The sequence below is a fragment of the Dromiciops gliroides genome, chromosome 1 (genome assembly GCF_019393635.1).
Source record: "Dromiciops gliroides isolate mDroGli1 chromosome 1, mDroGli1.pri, whole genome shotgun sequence".
Taxonomy (NCBI): domain Eukaryota; kingdom Metazoa; phylum Chordata; class Mammalia; order Microbiotheria; family Microbiotheriidae; genus Dromiciops; species Dromiciops gliroides.
Window position 1 is genome coordinate 602,207,905 of NC_057861.1, and position 16,549 is coordinate 602,224,453.

Genomic DNA, 16,549 nt, shown 5'->3' on the forward strand with positions numbered 1-16,549 from the left:
ACTTGCCCAGGGTCACACAGCTAGCTAGTGTCAATTGTCTGAGGCTGGATTTGAACTCAGGTACTCCTGAATCCAGGGCCAGTGCTTTATCCACTGCGCCACCTAGCTGCCCCCCGCCTTGTTAAACTACCTAACCTTCCAACAATTCCCAGTAGTAAATAAAATCCATGACTTCAAATATGTATATGTAAATGTAGGAGTTTTAGCAACAAGCAAAATGAACTAGAGATCCTAACATAAGATAAATTTGATCCCCCAGGTATCACTGAAGCTTTGAGAAGAGTAAACCCATGAGTGGAATATACCTCTGATGGATATACTTTTTTCCATAATAAACAGGATTGTTAAGATCAATGGAAGGAAAAATGGAATTGATTTTTGTCGTCAGAGTATACTATAAACTATTTGGACAGAAAGAGGATATAGATGTGGTTGGAAAACAGATCTTGGCACAGAAGTATGTGAGAAGGCATTGCTTTTATCTTGTTGTTTCCAGGAGCTCTCATTGCCAAAAGTGGAGTAGCTAAGCCAGTAATTTCTTGACTTGCCCTAATAATAATTTCATCCTTTAGAATGTGGAAGAACCAAACAAGGGCAATTCTATTATGGAACTAAATTTCATTATTAAGGAAAAACTGGTTGTTGGCAGTGGAAATTATTGGAACATTAGCAAGAAGAAACCACTCCCTCCTAAAGTTTGAAAACTAAAGGGAAGCTGAATATAATCCGACATGTATCCTAGATTTTTGGCAGAGCAGATTTCAGATATTTCAGAGGAAGGCTAGGTAAGATATCATGAACTGGGGCAGCTAGGTGGCACAGTGGATGGAGTACCGGCCCTGAATTCAGGAGTACCTGAGTTCAAATCCAGCCTCAGACACTTAACACTTAATAGCTGTGTGACCTTGGGCAAGTCACTTAACCCCAATTACCTCACTTAAAAATAAATAAATAAATAAAAGATATCATGAACTAAAATTCTTCAAGGGAAGTCAGCACAAGAGAGATAAGAGGCCCTCAAGAATGACAAAATCAAGAGAAATAATTTAAATAAGAAAATGGAAATTATGTGATAAAGTTGATGTGGATGCACCAGTCAATTTAGATCTTTAAAAGATATGTACCGAAGATGGAAGCAAGGGCAGGCAACAGAGACTGAATATAAAAATGGTGTCATGACTGCTGAAACTTGGAATGAGATGAGGCCAGCAGGGAAGACGAAAGAGAGCAAAATGTTTTTTTAAAGCTATGGGGGGGGGGGGGCGGAGCAGCTAGGTGGCATAGTAAATAAAGCACAGGACCTGAGTTCAAATCCAGGCCCCAAACAACTTGACACTAGCTGTGTGACCCTGGGCAAGTCACTTAGCCTTCATTGCTGCACCCTTCCCCCCCCCAAAAAAAAAAAACAAGCTACATTGGAAGGCTCAAGGAAAGGATTGATGCTTGGGGTAGTTGAGGCAAACAACTGACAACAAAAAAGGCAGCACTGTTCAGTTCTCAGGCTGTTTTTCCCCCTTCTGCCAAGGACATTAACTTTTGGACTGGAAAGGACAGAATCAAAATGTCTAAGAATAAGTAAGGAGGTAGTAGGAAAGCTTCCTTTAATGAATTCTACTCACTTAGTCCCTAGAAACTGCATCCTTTTTGTTGTCCCATTTGGAGTTTTCTTGGCACAGATACTTGAGTGGTTTGCTGTTTCTTTCTCCAGCTCATTTTTTAGATGAGGTACTGAGGCAAACAGGGTTAAGTGACTTGCTCAGAGTCACAGTAGCTAGTAACTGAGACTGCATTTGAACTCAGGAAGAGGAGTCTTTCTAACTTCAAGTGTATCACTCTGTCCTAGCTGCCTTCATCTTTGAGTACTGAAAAAACTGATAAATATGCTTCCTGAGCCACTGTCAATGATATTTGAAAGATCTTTGAAATTAGGAGAGGTACCATAACACTGTAAAAGGAGAAATATTTTGATTTTTTTAAAAAAGGAAAAGGACGAGGCCTGTAAATTACAGGCCAGCAAACTTATTCTTGGCATCATCCTAGCATGCAGTATATTAAAGAGCTAGAAAAGAAACTGATGATCATAAAGAAGCAGCTTGGCTTTAACAAGAACAAGGGAGGACAGATTGACCTTATTTCTTTTTTTGATTAGGTATAAAACTGGTAACATCAGGAGAATGTTAAAGATTTAGTTTACCTAGAATTTAGCAAAGTAGTCAACATGCTATTATTTTGCAGAAGATGGAGAGATGTGGACTAGACTGTAATATACTTATGGATTCCAAATGGGTTAAAGACCCAGACTCAAAAGAGCAGCTAGCCATTAATGGTTCATTGTCAACTTGGAAGTGAATCACCAGTGCAGTAGCTTGGCTCTCTGCTAACATTTTTATCACTGACTTGGATAAGAGCACATTAAATTTGCTTATTAAAATTGTAAATGATAGAAAGTTAAAAGGGATAACTAACTCACAGTCAGAATCCAGAAAGATCATTACAAACTAGAACACTAAGATGAATATAATAAGATAGAATCTAATGGGAATAAATGTAAAGTCTTACAAGTAGGTTAAAATAAACAGACTTCACAAGTATAAGATGGAAGAGTCGTGATTATACAGCAGTTTATTAATTAATCAGCAAGCATTTGTTCCTACTACATGCAAGGCGACTGTTCCAGGTGCCAAAGATACATGGTTAAAAGCAATGGTCTTTGCATCAAGGACCTTGTGTTCTAACAGGAGAAACAACATGTGCATATGTTCATCTGTAAAATACACATACGAAGTCCCTGGAGGAGGGCAGCTGAGGAAAACCAAAAAGGGCCTCATGCAAAAGGCAGTGCTCATAGAAAGGGTGGGGAGAGTATTTTAGGCATGGGGGGACAGCCAGTACAGAGGCATGAAGATGGAAGATAGGATGTCATCTGTAGGGAACAGTAAGACCAGTTCGGCTGAACTATGTATCATGTGTGTAGAAGGTTCTTTTTTCTTTCTTTCTTTCTTTTTTTTTTTTTGTGTGAGGCAATTGGGGTTAAGTGACTTGCCCAGGGTCACACAGCTAGTAAGTGTTACATGTCTGAGGCTGGATTTGAACTCAGGTCTTCCTGAATCCAGGGCTGGTGCTCTATCCACTGCACTACCTAGCTGCCCCTGAGAAAGTTCTTTTAAGAACTATCCTATACACTACTGCCAAAGCAATTTTCCTTAAGTATAAATCTAACCCTCTGACTCTGTTACTAAACCACCTCCACTGACTTTTTTTTGCCCTTCTAGGATAACATATAAACTGCTTATTTAGCTTTTAAAGCCCTAGCCCCAACCCATCTTTCCCACTTCATATACATTGTGCCCCACCCCACACACCACCATCCTCTGCAGTCCAGCCAAACTAATTTCCTCTCTATTCTTCACTTATAACACTCCACCTCCTGTGTCCAAGCCTTTGTAGTGGTGTCCCCCATTTCTGTAATGTACTCCCTCCTTAACTCTATCTAATAGAGTCCTCTCTTCCTTTAAGATGTCTGATACCTCCTGCATGAAGCCTGTCCTTGTCCCTCAGCTGCTAGTGCTCTCCGTCCTAAACCACCTCATATTTAACTACTTTGTGCATGTATTTATTTACTTACAGTTGTATTTTATACATTTTTATGTGTACTCGGCTTCCTCATTTGACTATAAGTTCACTGTGAGTAGGGATTGCTTCATTCCGGAAGTGTATTTATTAAGCACCTATTATGTGTACATAGCACAGTGCCTGCTTAATAAATACTTGTTTCTCGATTGTGTGTGTGTGTGTGTGTGTGTGTGTGTGTGTGTGAGTGAGAGAGAGAGAGAGAGAGAGACTGAAGTGATATGTTACATTACATGTTTACTCTTCATGTAAGATACTCTTTCTTGGGGCAGCTAGGTGGCGCAGTGGATAGAGCACCGGCCCTGGAGTCAGGAGGACCTGAGTTCAAATCTGGCCTCAGACACTTAACACTTACTAGCTGTGTGACCCTGGGCAAGTCATTTAATCCCAATTGCCTCACTTAAAAAAAAATACTCTTATCAGGGAAAACAACATGTACATGTGTAAGTAAATACAAAATAAAATAAATGCAAGATAGTTTAAAAAAAAAAAGATACTCTTTCTTTTTCAGGTTATTTTGAAGGGTGGCAAGGAACGTAGCACTGGCGCTACTGGAGTCAATTCAGATTCCTCCCGCTCCCATGCTATCATCCAAATTCAGATAAAAGATTCAGCCAAGAGAACCTTTGGGAGGTGAGATGGAAAGCATAATAGTCATATTGAATGTGAAGGGTAAAATCATGAGTCTTTTATCAAAATGTTTCAGAAACAACCAAAGTAGCCCAATAATAAGTCATTCTTTAGTTCAAAGATGGCCAGTGGGATTTGTGTGTCTGTATAAATCCTAGGGGAAAATGCCATTGGCAAGCACATTGCTTCTTACTATAAAAATAGTAGTACAAGAAAAGGAGAGATGGATTTAAGAGAGTTGAAAGTCTTCCTCAGGGGCAGTTAAGTTAGGTGGCACAGTGGATAAAACACTGGCCCTGGAGTCAGGAGGACCTGAGTTCAAATCCGGCCTCAGACACTTGACACTTACTAGCTGTGTGACCCTGGGCAAGTCACTTAACCCTCATTGCCCCGCTGAAAAAAGAAAGTCTTCCTCTCTTCTCCCCAGTGTGCAAATAATACATATTTGAATAAAGAAATAAAATAATGGGAGTACACTTTTAATTTTCTGTAGTTTTTTTAACTAGTCAGCTCCTTATATTAATTGACGAGTTCAGCAAACATTTGAATAACATGTCTGCTTATCTTTATTGGGAAACAATAGATAAAATAAAAGTTAGTCTATTCAAAATTTCCTGAACTGTCACTTCTAAAGTGTTAGAAATTACATTATCTTACTCTTAAATGGTTCTTCCCTGGCTTGGAGAGGAACCATGTGTCTATTCTTAGGTATGCCTCCCTGAAATTAAGCCTCTATTTTCATGGACAGCATTGCAATTTAGGGTCTTGTTGAGTTTCCTTTTATTACAAGTGAGTGTGAGTGTAGGTGTGTGTACAAATGCATGAGAATGTGCCCTGGGGAATCAGCAGTAAATAACTGTCCTCATAACTGATACCCCATCATGGCCAAAAGAACCCAATTGCCTTGCTTCTGTACTTCATTTGTCAGGAGGGTTCTGGAGGGAAGTCTAATATCTAATCCCTTTCCTCAGAACCAAGCGATTTGTAATGTGACAATCTGGCATGAAGCGTCAGTGTGATCAGTTGCTGTTGGAATACAGTACTAGAATCCTGTCCCTGTGCCACTGGTTCTTGGTATAACATGCTATTATGATACCTCAGGGAAGCTATGAAGCATTTTTCCTTTCTTGAGAAGGGAAAGTGTTAAGGGTTATTGTGCTTTTAATATTACAGCATGTTGTCAACTATCAAATTTAATAGGAAAACCCCAGGCTAAATAAATCTATTTTTCCCCCTGGTAGGATATCTTTCATTGACTTGGCTGGAAGTGAGAGAGCAGCTGATGCCAGAGATTCAGATAAACAAACAAAAATTGAAGGTGCAGAAATAAACCAGAGCCTTCTAGCTGTAAGTTGCTTTTTTTAAAAAGTGAAGAAAATTATTTTTCTGTTTGTGTGAATGTGTGCACACATGCATGCTCGTTTGTATGTAGTGCTGATATATTTCAGATTAGCAATGAAGATGGATGTACTCACCCAACTGAGAGTGCCCCTGGGTAGCCTATTCTAACCAGCATCATTTTTTCAGAAGTGTAGTTGGAAGTAGCAACATAGTTAAGATTTTATACAGTTTTCCTGGTTGCCTCTGTTTTCCAGTCTCAATTCTTACCAAAAGCCCTCAAGTCACAACTAGATGAGTCAGGAAACTGTTATTAATATACAAAGTGGTATTTAAATAAATGATAAGTAGAGTGATAAAACAATAAAGAATAAATGCATAGAAATTCAGAGCCCTAAGGGCTGGAGGGTTCAGGGAAGCATTCATGAAGAACATGGAATTTCAATTAAATGATATTGTCATTACCATTTTATGGGACAGGAAAATGATGCATATGATGGTTAAGTGAGTGGCCAAGTGACATAGCTAGTAAGTAATGGATCAGGCACTCATTTAAGTATTCTCTCCCCACCTAGTGTTCTTCTCCCTATATCACATCGTTATATTTCAATCCATATGTACATACATCAAATATACACACACACACACACACACACACATCCCTTTTTGGTGGAATGTGGGGAAGCCAGAACTCTTATTGTTACTTCCAACCTTCCTAGCTCCCATGAGGGAGGATATAGGCTGTATAATTAGCTCAGACTCCTTCCCCCTGGCAGTATGAAGTAGGGTGTACAATCTGAACAAGACCCTCCAGCCCTCCCTCCTCAGTGTGCAGAGGTGATTGGTAGAGACAGGAGACTTCATAGGCATGTTTAATACCTAATGGATGTATTATGGCTTTTTTTCTATACTGTTGTTAGTTGAAAGAATGCATTCGTGCATTGGACCAGGAACATGCTCATACTCCCTTCAGACAAAGCAAATTAACTCAGGTAAAATTCAAGTTTTTCTGTTTTTACCTAGTACTCGTTCAATACCTTTTACACAGAGGACACGGTTCTAAGTATCATGGGAACTACAAAGACGAACAAAACACATTCCCTGCCCTCCAGGAGCTTGCAGTCTGGTAGTGTAAAAAGACATGAGAAATAGCTGTAGTAGAAGGACTGTATTAATGCCCTCATTTGGGGTATCAAAAAGAGTGCTGCAGGGCTCCTGGCCAGGTCCTGACATCATCAGGGCCTGGTCAGCAATTCATTACTTCTCTTTTACTTTCAGTTTCTTCATCTGTAAAATTGGATATATTTGCAGTGTCTACCCTTCAGGGCTGTGTCAGGAATGTGCTTCATAAACATGAAGGTGATAGAGAATTGAGTGCCATTATTTTGATCTTCTGTGTTCTTGTGGTCTTTATCATGTCACCTTCCCTAAAATAGAACATCATTCCCAATTTTGAAAGCCAGATATGTTAAGCCTCTAATAAACCAGGGTCACATGTATTAGAGCTAGAGTTGACCTTAGATGTCATCCAATCCCAAGCATTATGATGAAAAGGACTTTAGACTTCATCTAGTGCTTTCGTTTTACAGAGGAAGTAAGAGACCCAGAGAGAGGAAGCAACTAGGTCAAAGCTATCTAGCTAATGAGTAGTGAACAAGGGACAAGAATCCAGGGCATTGGGTTCCCAGTCCAAGGTTCTTTCCACCATATTGCCCTACTGTCCTATTGCTAGATACCCACATCTGTACATAGTAGGTGCTCAATGAATGTGTTAACTGACTAAAAAAACTAGTTGACCTGAAATATTTACGAGCATTTTTTTTTATCGATAGGTACTGAAGGATTCTTTCATTGGCAATTCCAAAACCTGCATGATCGCCAATGTATCGCCTAGCCACATGGCTACAGAGCATACCTTGAACACTTTACGTTATGCTGACAGGTGAGAAAAGAGGCTTCTCAGCTACAAATGATTTCACACAGTTGTACTCGGATAATTTGGGAGAGCTAGTTCTATGATAGCAGATCGTGGCTTTTGTAGGAGCTGTGCTGCTATGAGGAGCTGGTCATCTTTGGCACTTTGCAGATTTGGCAGGAATGAACATAGGCAATGTCAAAAGGGTCGAGAGACTTGGGCTTCTTACTTAGTCATGTAACCTTAATCAAGTCATTTTCCCTTAGTTACAAAGGTAGATTGGACAGAATAACCTCTAAGGTCTCTTCAACTCCAGCACTGCTTGATATTATTATGCAGTAGTATGCATCAGTAATATGAGAGTCAGCAAGATAACGAAAAAGTAAAGCATGTTCTTGGAATGTCTAAACAATTGCCCGGGATGGAAGAGATAATATGCCTGGTAATCACAGCACTAAGACGCTTTTACATAGATACTGCTCAGATGTTTTGAGACAGAGAAGATCAGTAAAATAACTGGAAGGTGCAAAGCTAAGTCTATGAGAAGCCTTGAGAAGAAAAAGCTCCTGTTTTTCCCATGCACATGAACATTCTGGTCCTGAGAAATTTTAACATATGCAGCCCTACAAGGAGTTAAAGGGATGACTTGGGTATTTCCCTAGATCTTTCCTGGCCACAGGGTTAGGATTCATCACCTGTGTGACTGGGGAAGTGTGCTCCATTGAGGGTTTTTTCTTTTTTCTTTTTCTCCACTGGATGCTTCGGAGTCACATCCCAGTGAGTGGGTAGCTGTTTTCACTGCCAACAGGAAGCATTTTTGTGAAACAGTTTATTTTCTTAAAGTCTGTGGTGTTTTTAAACACAAGCACAAGAAGCAAGTTTCTCTGAAAGCTTTCCATTTCCTGCATTTTGCTTTTTATATGTTAGGACGCTGGCAATACTAGGATAAGAGCAGCGGCCACACCAGCCTTAGGAAGAAAGTCTTAAATGTTGTTTTCCCCAAAAGGCAGTAAGTATCACACAGAGACAACATAGGACCTTAGGGACTAAGGAACCATCAGAAGCAACTTTGAAAATAAATGGTGCTCTATCAATGATTGCATTTTATATGGTGAGATAGCTTTATGGTTGATTCAATAACAATAGTGAACATGCATATAGTGCTTTAAGGATTACAGAGTGCTCTACACACGTTATTCTTGTCCGATCCTCACAACAACCCACCGAAGTAGGTGGTATTATTGTCCCCATTTTACTGAGGATGAAACTGAAGCCCAAAGTGTAACTAAATTACTTGCCCAGGGTCATGTGGCTAATAAGTATCTTAGGATTCAAACTCCTATTTCCCTAGTTCAAAGTCTAACTTTCCATCTACTACAGCAAACTATCTCCATGCTTATTATGAATTAATATGCACTTGGTGATACGTAGTGTCAAAATCCTAACTCCTTTTATGTGTTAAATTGGATTTGATGAAAATATTTTTAGACTAGATAAAAAGAGGAGGTTTGGGAGTACCTATTTCTTTCAAGTTTCCCCAATGATTGTCTTCTATGATCCCCTAAAGTCATATACCTTGCTATGATAAACGTATCAAAAGAGAATTCTTTGTTCAGCTAGGAAAATTGGATTAGTGAGGTTGGTAATAATGTTTGCTTTGTGACCAGCTGGCCTTTAGCTGAGTTATGCCCTCTTACTGGTAAAATGTAGTGGAATTTAAGTTGTGTAGCTTTCCTTTAATAAGGTGGTTTCTTGGTGTGGATATTCCTGAAGATGTCTTCTGACTTTAGGATTCTATCGTTATATTCTCTGACCTCTACAAGTGGGGTTTTCTTTTTTGGTTGTTGTTGGGTTTGGGGTTTTTGGTGGGTTTTTTTTTTTTTGGTAAACTCCAAAATTCAGATTATTATAAGAAGAAATTTAAAACAGCCCAGACTTGGGGCAGCTAGGTGGCGCAGTATATAGAGCACCGGCCCTGGAGTCAGGAGTACCTGAGTTCAAATCCGGCCTCAGACACTTAACACTTACCAGCTGTGTGACCCTGGGCAAGTCACTTAACCCCAATTGCCTCGCTTAAAAAAAAAAAAAAGCCCAGACTCATAGTAGCACTTCTGCTTCACTCCTCTTTAGTCTAAAGCCCACATCGTAGCATCAGAGCATAGTTTAGGATAGAAGTTCCATTTCATCTTTTATATCTATTATCTTACTACTCTGTTGTCTTGACAAACTTTAATCTCTAGTCTTTTAGGGAGAAAGGGAAGAATCTTAACTAAGCATAAAAATATAACACTATTTCCATTTTCAGTAATGATTAAAGTGGCCATTTGGCCAGAGGAATCATTTCCAACAAGATAAAAGATTTTGGTGGTTATTTTTAGGTCATTTATTATTCAGTTCAACAAACATTTATTAAGCCCCTGCTCTGTGCGAGGCACTGTGCTTGGCTTTGGGGATAGAGGAAAAAACAAAAGCGCCTCTGTTGTCCAGAAGGTTACATTCTACTGGGACCGTGTTACACAACACTGGTCTTTGCAGGTATTTTAAGTTAATATCTCTAAAATGAAGATCACAATAGTATTTTCATTGGTGGCCCTTTTTATTTGCTTTTGTTTGTTTGTTTTTTTTCTTTTTATAGGGTAATTGGGGGTTAAGTGACTTGCCCAGGGTCACATAGCTATTAAGTGTCAAGTGTCTGAGGTCAGATTTGAACTCAGGTCCTTCTGAATCCAGGGCAGGTGCTTTATCTACTGCGCCACCTAGCTGCCCCCAGTGGCCCTTTTATGATTCTAATTTCCCTACCAAATTTAGTAGTTTATACTTATGTTCTCTGAACTTTAGAAATAGGATTTTTTTCCCTCGGGTGAAACCCCAAAATTAACATTATTGTTAAGAAAGGAAATTCAAAATATAGTTCAGACTGATTATTGTACCACCTACCTTACTCCTCTTCAGTCTACCCATTTTGTAACACCAAAAAAATGGTCTTTGCTATTTCATCATATGTGTGTGTGTGTGTGTGTGTGTGTGTGTGCGCGTGCACATATACATATTATATATTTATTATCTTACCACTTGGATGTCTTGATAGATTGATATCTCCTATCTTTTAGATAGAAAGGGAACAATATGAACTGAGTATAAAAATAGCATACTATTTCCTTTTAGAATTCTAAATAAAAATTTGAAATAACATTGACAATAGGAAGCAGTGTCCATCATAATGTTTTACAATAGGAAAGGCTTTTACCCATTAAATCCTGGTTAAGTCATAAGTTCAGGTTAATCCTGCTGTATAAAATTCCCTCGAGAGCAGAAAAATTATTCTTCCCTTTCTGGAACAAGTACAGCTAGGTCCTGATTAATCTGAACAATGAATCCCCTGAAATGGGCACATTATTCAAATATGCACTGTGTATTTTCATTGTGCTGGAAGCAGTTACAATATTTTATATGATGATAATTTTAAATGGTGCAAATTCTGATACATGCAGCTACTTTAAGGGATTCTTTGTACATGCTAATTCAGACCTAAGTATACCAGTAATAAAAGAGTATGAATGAGAGTTTTTCCTCTGTCTCTAATGTACTGACTAAATCCTAAGACTGTTTGCATCTAATCAGCTGTATACCTCTAGGTACTGTTCCTAAACTCTTCTGCTCAAAGGAATATTTGTCCTAAAGCTTTTTCTGAGGGGTTTCAAAACTCTTTTTGTTCAAGTACAGGCATTTTTCTTATGCCTGACATTCCTATTTTTTTTCTTGTTCAGCCCCTTATGTAAGTGAGGAATAGGAACTTCTAATATTTGCAATAGTGTTGGCTTTTTTTTTTTTTTAGAAATTGTAAGCTTTTGAAGAAAAGTAGAGACCATAAAAATAATACAGTCTTTATCATAAAATGCTCATTTGCAGGGTGAAAGAACTAAAAAAAGGAATTAAATGCTATACCCCTGTTACCAGTCGAAATCGGTCATCTGGAAATATGTCTCCAAAACGAATTCAGTGCTCACCTTCAGTACTGCTAGCGGACAAGTGCTCTCCCAAAAAAGTGAAGTTAGGCTTTCAGCAACCTCTCACATCAGCCTTCAGCACTACAAGAGGGAAGTGCTATCCTTTAGCCTTTCATTCAGCCAATGCCCCTTTTTCTTCCACCCCCAAAGTCACGAGCAAAGGGAACACCACCTCCAAAGGAAGTGTTAGCCATGTATTCGTCACCCCCCCTACTCCTCTCAAAGAACCTGCAAAGGCAGGGTCTCCCACAAAGAAGAAGACAGAAGATTCCACAATGATTTTCGAGAAGCTCTGTCCTAGCAAGGACCTTGCTGGCAATCCAACCACAGCCACGGTGCTAGGAAACAGGGGTGTGGGCCTCGGGGAGACCGGTGTGCCGGGCCAATACAAAAAAGTACCAGCAGTGCAGCCGGTACGGAAGCAACTTGTGTCCCGAGGTGAGCTCTCTTTTGGTGAGCCCCATCATGGAGGGCAGTGTACTCAGACCTGCGAGAAGGTGCTCACCCAACGGGGCTCTGAAGCTTGGACCACTATCCCTCCTCATCAGAAAGACAGGGAAGCACATTTGCGTTTTTATCACCAGCAGTTTCAGCAACCACCTCTTCTCCAACAGAAGTTAAACTACCAGCCACTAGAAGAGTTTTTATGCCAGTATAAGCCCCAGGAAATTAGAGTCCGGCCAGATTCACCTCCTTTGCTTCCTTCTGACTCACAAAACAAAGATGCCACCCAACTGGAAGACTTGGATGACAGTGATTTCAGTGAAGATTCTTTTTCACCTCTTTCTAACCAGAGGACAGCCAAGAGAAGAAACACCCAGGAATATAGTGAACATTCATTCTTTCTACATCAGAGAGAAGAACAAGGAACTGAGGATCAGAAAGCGGAAAGTGAGCAGAGTTTGTTTTTTAACTACAGGATAGATACTCAAGAGAATGATCTGAATGAAAAATGGGTTTATACCAGGAATCCAGCCTGTCAAGACACAGCAGAGCTGAATAAAGGGCACCACAATAAGACCTTTTCTGATTGGAGCATAGAGGGTGACTCGACTTCCTCAGACTCCTCCCCAGGTAACAACATGGCAGAACAACCTTACTGCTCACAGGTGGATTTTGTTCATAACAGGAGAAGGAGTAGTAACCGAGCATTTGACCATCAGCATGTCCCTTTCAAAGATGAGCCTCGTCTCCAGGCTGATGGCACCTCAACACCACCAGAAAAGGACACAGCCACGTTCTCAGTGTTCAGTTTTGCAGATCAAAGCGATTCAGTCATCTTACCACAGGAAGAAAGCAGCAATGGCAGCCAAACCCAGCTGACGAAACCAATGAAGAGAAATAACCTTCATTCTGAAGGAGACTTTTGTGAAGGATCGGGGAATTCAGCAGAGTCTGCTTCCTGGCCAATGGCCCCTCTCACCATGTCTCTTCTTGAGAGCACAGACAGAGAAGCTTCTAGTGAACCCTTTCTTAACCAGGTGCCAAGATCTCCTCAGAGAAGGAAATGGGTTCTGGAAATGAGCACTCCAAATTCCAGAAAGTGTGACAAGGAGGTCAGAACACCTGACACAGCCAAAGACCTCACAGCAGAAAATACCAGCACACTGCTGGCTCTAGACAAACCAACATTGGCTTCTGATAGCAAGTCCACTCTGCTGCCATCTCTACAATCGGAGGACCCGTGGTTTTTGTCAGCATGCACTGCTGCTGAGCCTGCTGGAGATCTCTCAGACCTGTCCTCATCAGGAGCCTGTGAGGACTCTGTTAATGACCTGTCAGTAAGTGAAGCCAATGTAGAAGAGTCCATGGAGAACAGAGTGGGAACAATGGCCTTCAGGAACATAAAGTGTCCAGACTATGTAAACAGCAAGCACTATGATGCAGATACAGAAGAGAGCCCGCAGAGCTGGGATTTGGGCTCCCTGGAAAAGCCTGACCCTCACAAGGAAAATACAGGAGGCAGCCTTGGGCTGGCTTCTCCCATGGTTCCTGCAGATGGTCCTGAAAAAGCGTTTTCCAGCAGCTCAGATGCTCTTACAAATACCAGAAGTGCCTGTTCCTCTGACCAGCCACTGGCCCAAGAGAACAAGCACCCGAAATCTGAAAGCCCCTTCAAGTTGTCTTTCAGTAGTGAGGAAATTGGGCAGCTGAAACACAGACTGATGCAGAGCATCTTTACACAGGCAGGTCTCCTTGGGGAACATGCCACAGGCTTTCCAACTTCTGGGCGCACACATTCTTTGGCAAATCAGACTTCAGAAAACCAATCTACCACTGGCAGGTCAAGCAGCCTATCCCAGCTTGTGGAAGAGAGACGTCAGGAAACCCTGAAACAAGCACAGTAAGTTCAGACTTCCTTCACCTCACCTGTACTGTTTAGACCTCTTTGTTTAGTTTCCCGTCCTAAGGGGTATGTCATTGACTAAGTATTGCAGCTGTGATGTGAATTAGAGAAGAGTGTCGTCTAAAGTGGCCCACCTTAGAGAAGCTCATTAGCTTCCGGGGGCTCAGTTTTTCTCCCTCTGCAGGTGGACATGTCTCCATGGACATGTCTGTCCAGCCCTTGTCTCTTTCCCAAGCTCTGCTCCCGTACTGTCGACTGCCTCTTGGGCATCTCACACTGCACATCCCAGGACAGCTCCAGTCCAATGTGTCTAAAACAGAAGCCAGTATTTATCTTTTGCCCAGCAGTCTCTTCTCTTCCCAGCTTTTCCTTTTGAGAGTACTACAGTGCTCCCAGTTACCCAGACTCACAACCATGGTGTCATCCTCCACTCACTTGCACCCACTCCTCATGTCACACCTCTCGTCACATCTTGTCTTTTCTACCTTCACAACATCTCTCCACACACAGAGCCACTTCCTTCAGGCAGACCCTCCTTACCTCTCACCTGAACTACTGCACTAGCCTTTTGACTGGTAGCCCTGCCTTAAGTCTCTCCCAATCTAGTTCATTCTCCACTCAACTACCAAAGTGATTTTCCTAAAGCACAGATCTGACCATGTCACCTCCCTAATTCAGTCAGCGGGAGTGGCTCCCTCTTTCCTCTAGGATCACATATAAAGTCCTTTGGCATCTAAAACCCTTCACATCCTGACCCTCTGCCACCATTGCTCTTTCTTCAGTGCACTCCATAATCCAGTTCCACCCACCTCCTGCTATTTTTCCTCTCACACAGTCTCCTGTGTCTGTGCTTTTGCATTGGCTGGTCCCCACACCTAGAGTGCTCTCTCTTCTCACACTCCCCTCCTACTTTACTGGGCTCCCTTTAAGGTTCAGCTAAAATTTCACCTTCTGTAGAAGGCTTTTTCCCAATTCCCATTGCTTTTAGTGTCCTGTCCTTTAAGGTTACTTTTAATTTCCTCTATATGTTTTTGATGTACGTAGCTATTTTCATATTATCTCCATTAGAATGTGACACACTCCTTGAGAGCAGACACTGTTTTTGTCTTTCTTTATATCTCCAGCGATTTTCACAGTGCTTGGCACATAAGTAAGTGCTTAATAAATGCTTGTTGACAGAAGAATATAACGTATAAGAATGGCCTACATTGAGATGTGGAACTGCAGCCTTAGAGAGACTGAGATGAGTGGAGAGGGAAAGTAGATGTCAGTTCCTGTAGCAAAATCCATTCACTTGTATGACTTGAGATGTAGTGAAAAGAGGCTGATTTTTCGCGCAAACCCATATCACAAAATGCATACTGCATTACTCAGGAGTGCAGGATGATTTCAGAGATACTTGATAAAAATTAAGCTAGAGAAGTTTCCCTGTCACTATGGGAATTTTACAGCTGTAAAATTGAGCCCTTCATGGTAACAAGAGAAACAGAAGCCAAAGCAAAGCCAACCAATACAGTAACCTCATCTGACAATTCCCATGTGCACAATACTCAACTCTCCTAGAAGGAAGATGTGTTTCCTTGTCAATTCTCTAGGGCTGAGATTGTTTATTTTTAACTAATTTTATTTTTTTTAATTGACAAGCATTTCTTCTGTTTTTAAAAAAAATTTAGGGGCAGCTACGTGGCACAGTGGATAAAGCACCAGCCTTGGATTCAGGAGGACCTGAGTTCAAATCCGGCCTCAGACACTTGACACTTATTAGCTGTGTGACCTTGGGCAAGTCACTTAACCCCAACTGCCTCACTTAAAAAAAAAATTAGCCCTTCACATTGGGAGGAAAAGAAAACTTAAACTTTTGTAACAAATATTCTCAATCAAGCAAAACAAATTCCCACATTGGCTATATCCAAGAATGTCCGTTTCATTCAACATCTTGGGCATATCACCTTTCTGTCCAGAGGTGGGCAGCCTGCTTCATTAAGAAACTCCCTGGGGGCAGCTGGGTGGTGCGATGGATAAAGCACTGGCCCTAGATTCAGGAGTACCTGAGTTTAAATCCAGCCTCAGACACTTGACACTTACTAGCTGTGTGACCCTGGGCAAGTCACTTAACCCCCATTGTCCCACCAAAAAAGAAAAAGAAGCAGCAGCTCACAATCTGGGGACAACCAGGTGGCGCAGTGGATAAAGCACCGGCTCTGGATTCAGGAGGACCGGAGGTCAAATCCAGCTTCAGACATTTCACACTTACTAGCTGTGTGACCCTGGGCAAGTCACTTAACCCTCATTGCCCCACCCAAAAAAAAAAAAGCTCACAATCTAATCGGGGAGATAACATACAGCCAACACTATACATTCAAGATACATACAAAGGAGATGAAAGGCAACAGCAGAGTGAAGGCACCACTAGCATGCTAGGAAAGGCATTTCACAGAGGGGAGGAGAAAGACTACCGCACTTCCTATATAGGCTCCTATGTTTCTCTGATTTCCTTAATTGATGTTCCTATTGTGTCTAGCAGTACTATAATATCCCATTCTATTCATGTGCCAGCTTGTCCAGCCATTCATTCATTTATTTATTCATTCATTCATTCATTCATTTATTTATGCAGGCAGGCAGGCAATTGGGGTTAAGTGACTTGCCCAGGGTCACATAGCTAGTAAGTATCAAGTGTCG

The 16,549-nt window shown here is 41.1% G+C and overlaps 1 protein-coding gene across 1 annotated transcript in view; it reads left to right on the top strand.

The window, feature by feature from the left end:
- The window catches only part of KIF24 (kinesin family member 24), a 56,372-nt gene that overhangs the window by 35,312 nt on the left and 4,511 nt on the right, over positions 1-16,549 (top strand). The window contains exons 7-11 of the mRNA XM_044002991.1: positions 4,142-4,263; positions 5,502-5,607; positions 6,519-6,590; positions 7,431-7,540; positions 11,423-13,864. Of these exons, the coding sequence (XP_043858926.1) occupies positions 4,142-4,263; positions 5,502-5,607; positions 6,519-6,590; positions 7,431-7,540; positions 11,423-13,864 (2,852 nt within the window). The remainder of the gene's footprint in view (positions 1-4,141; positions 4,264-5,501; positions 5,608-6,518; positions 6,591-7,430; positions 7,541-11,422; positions 13,865-16,549) is intronic.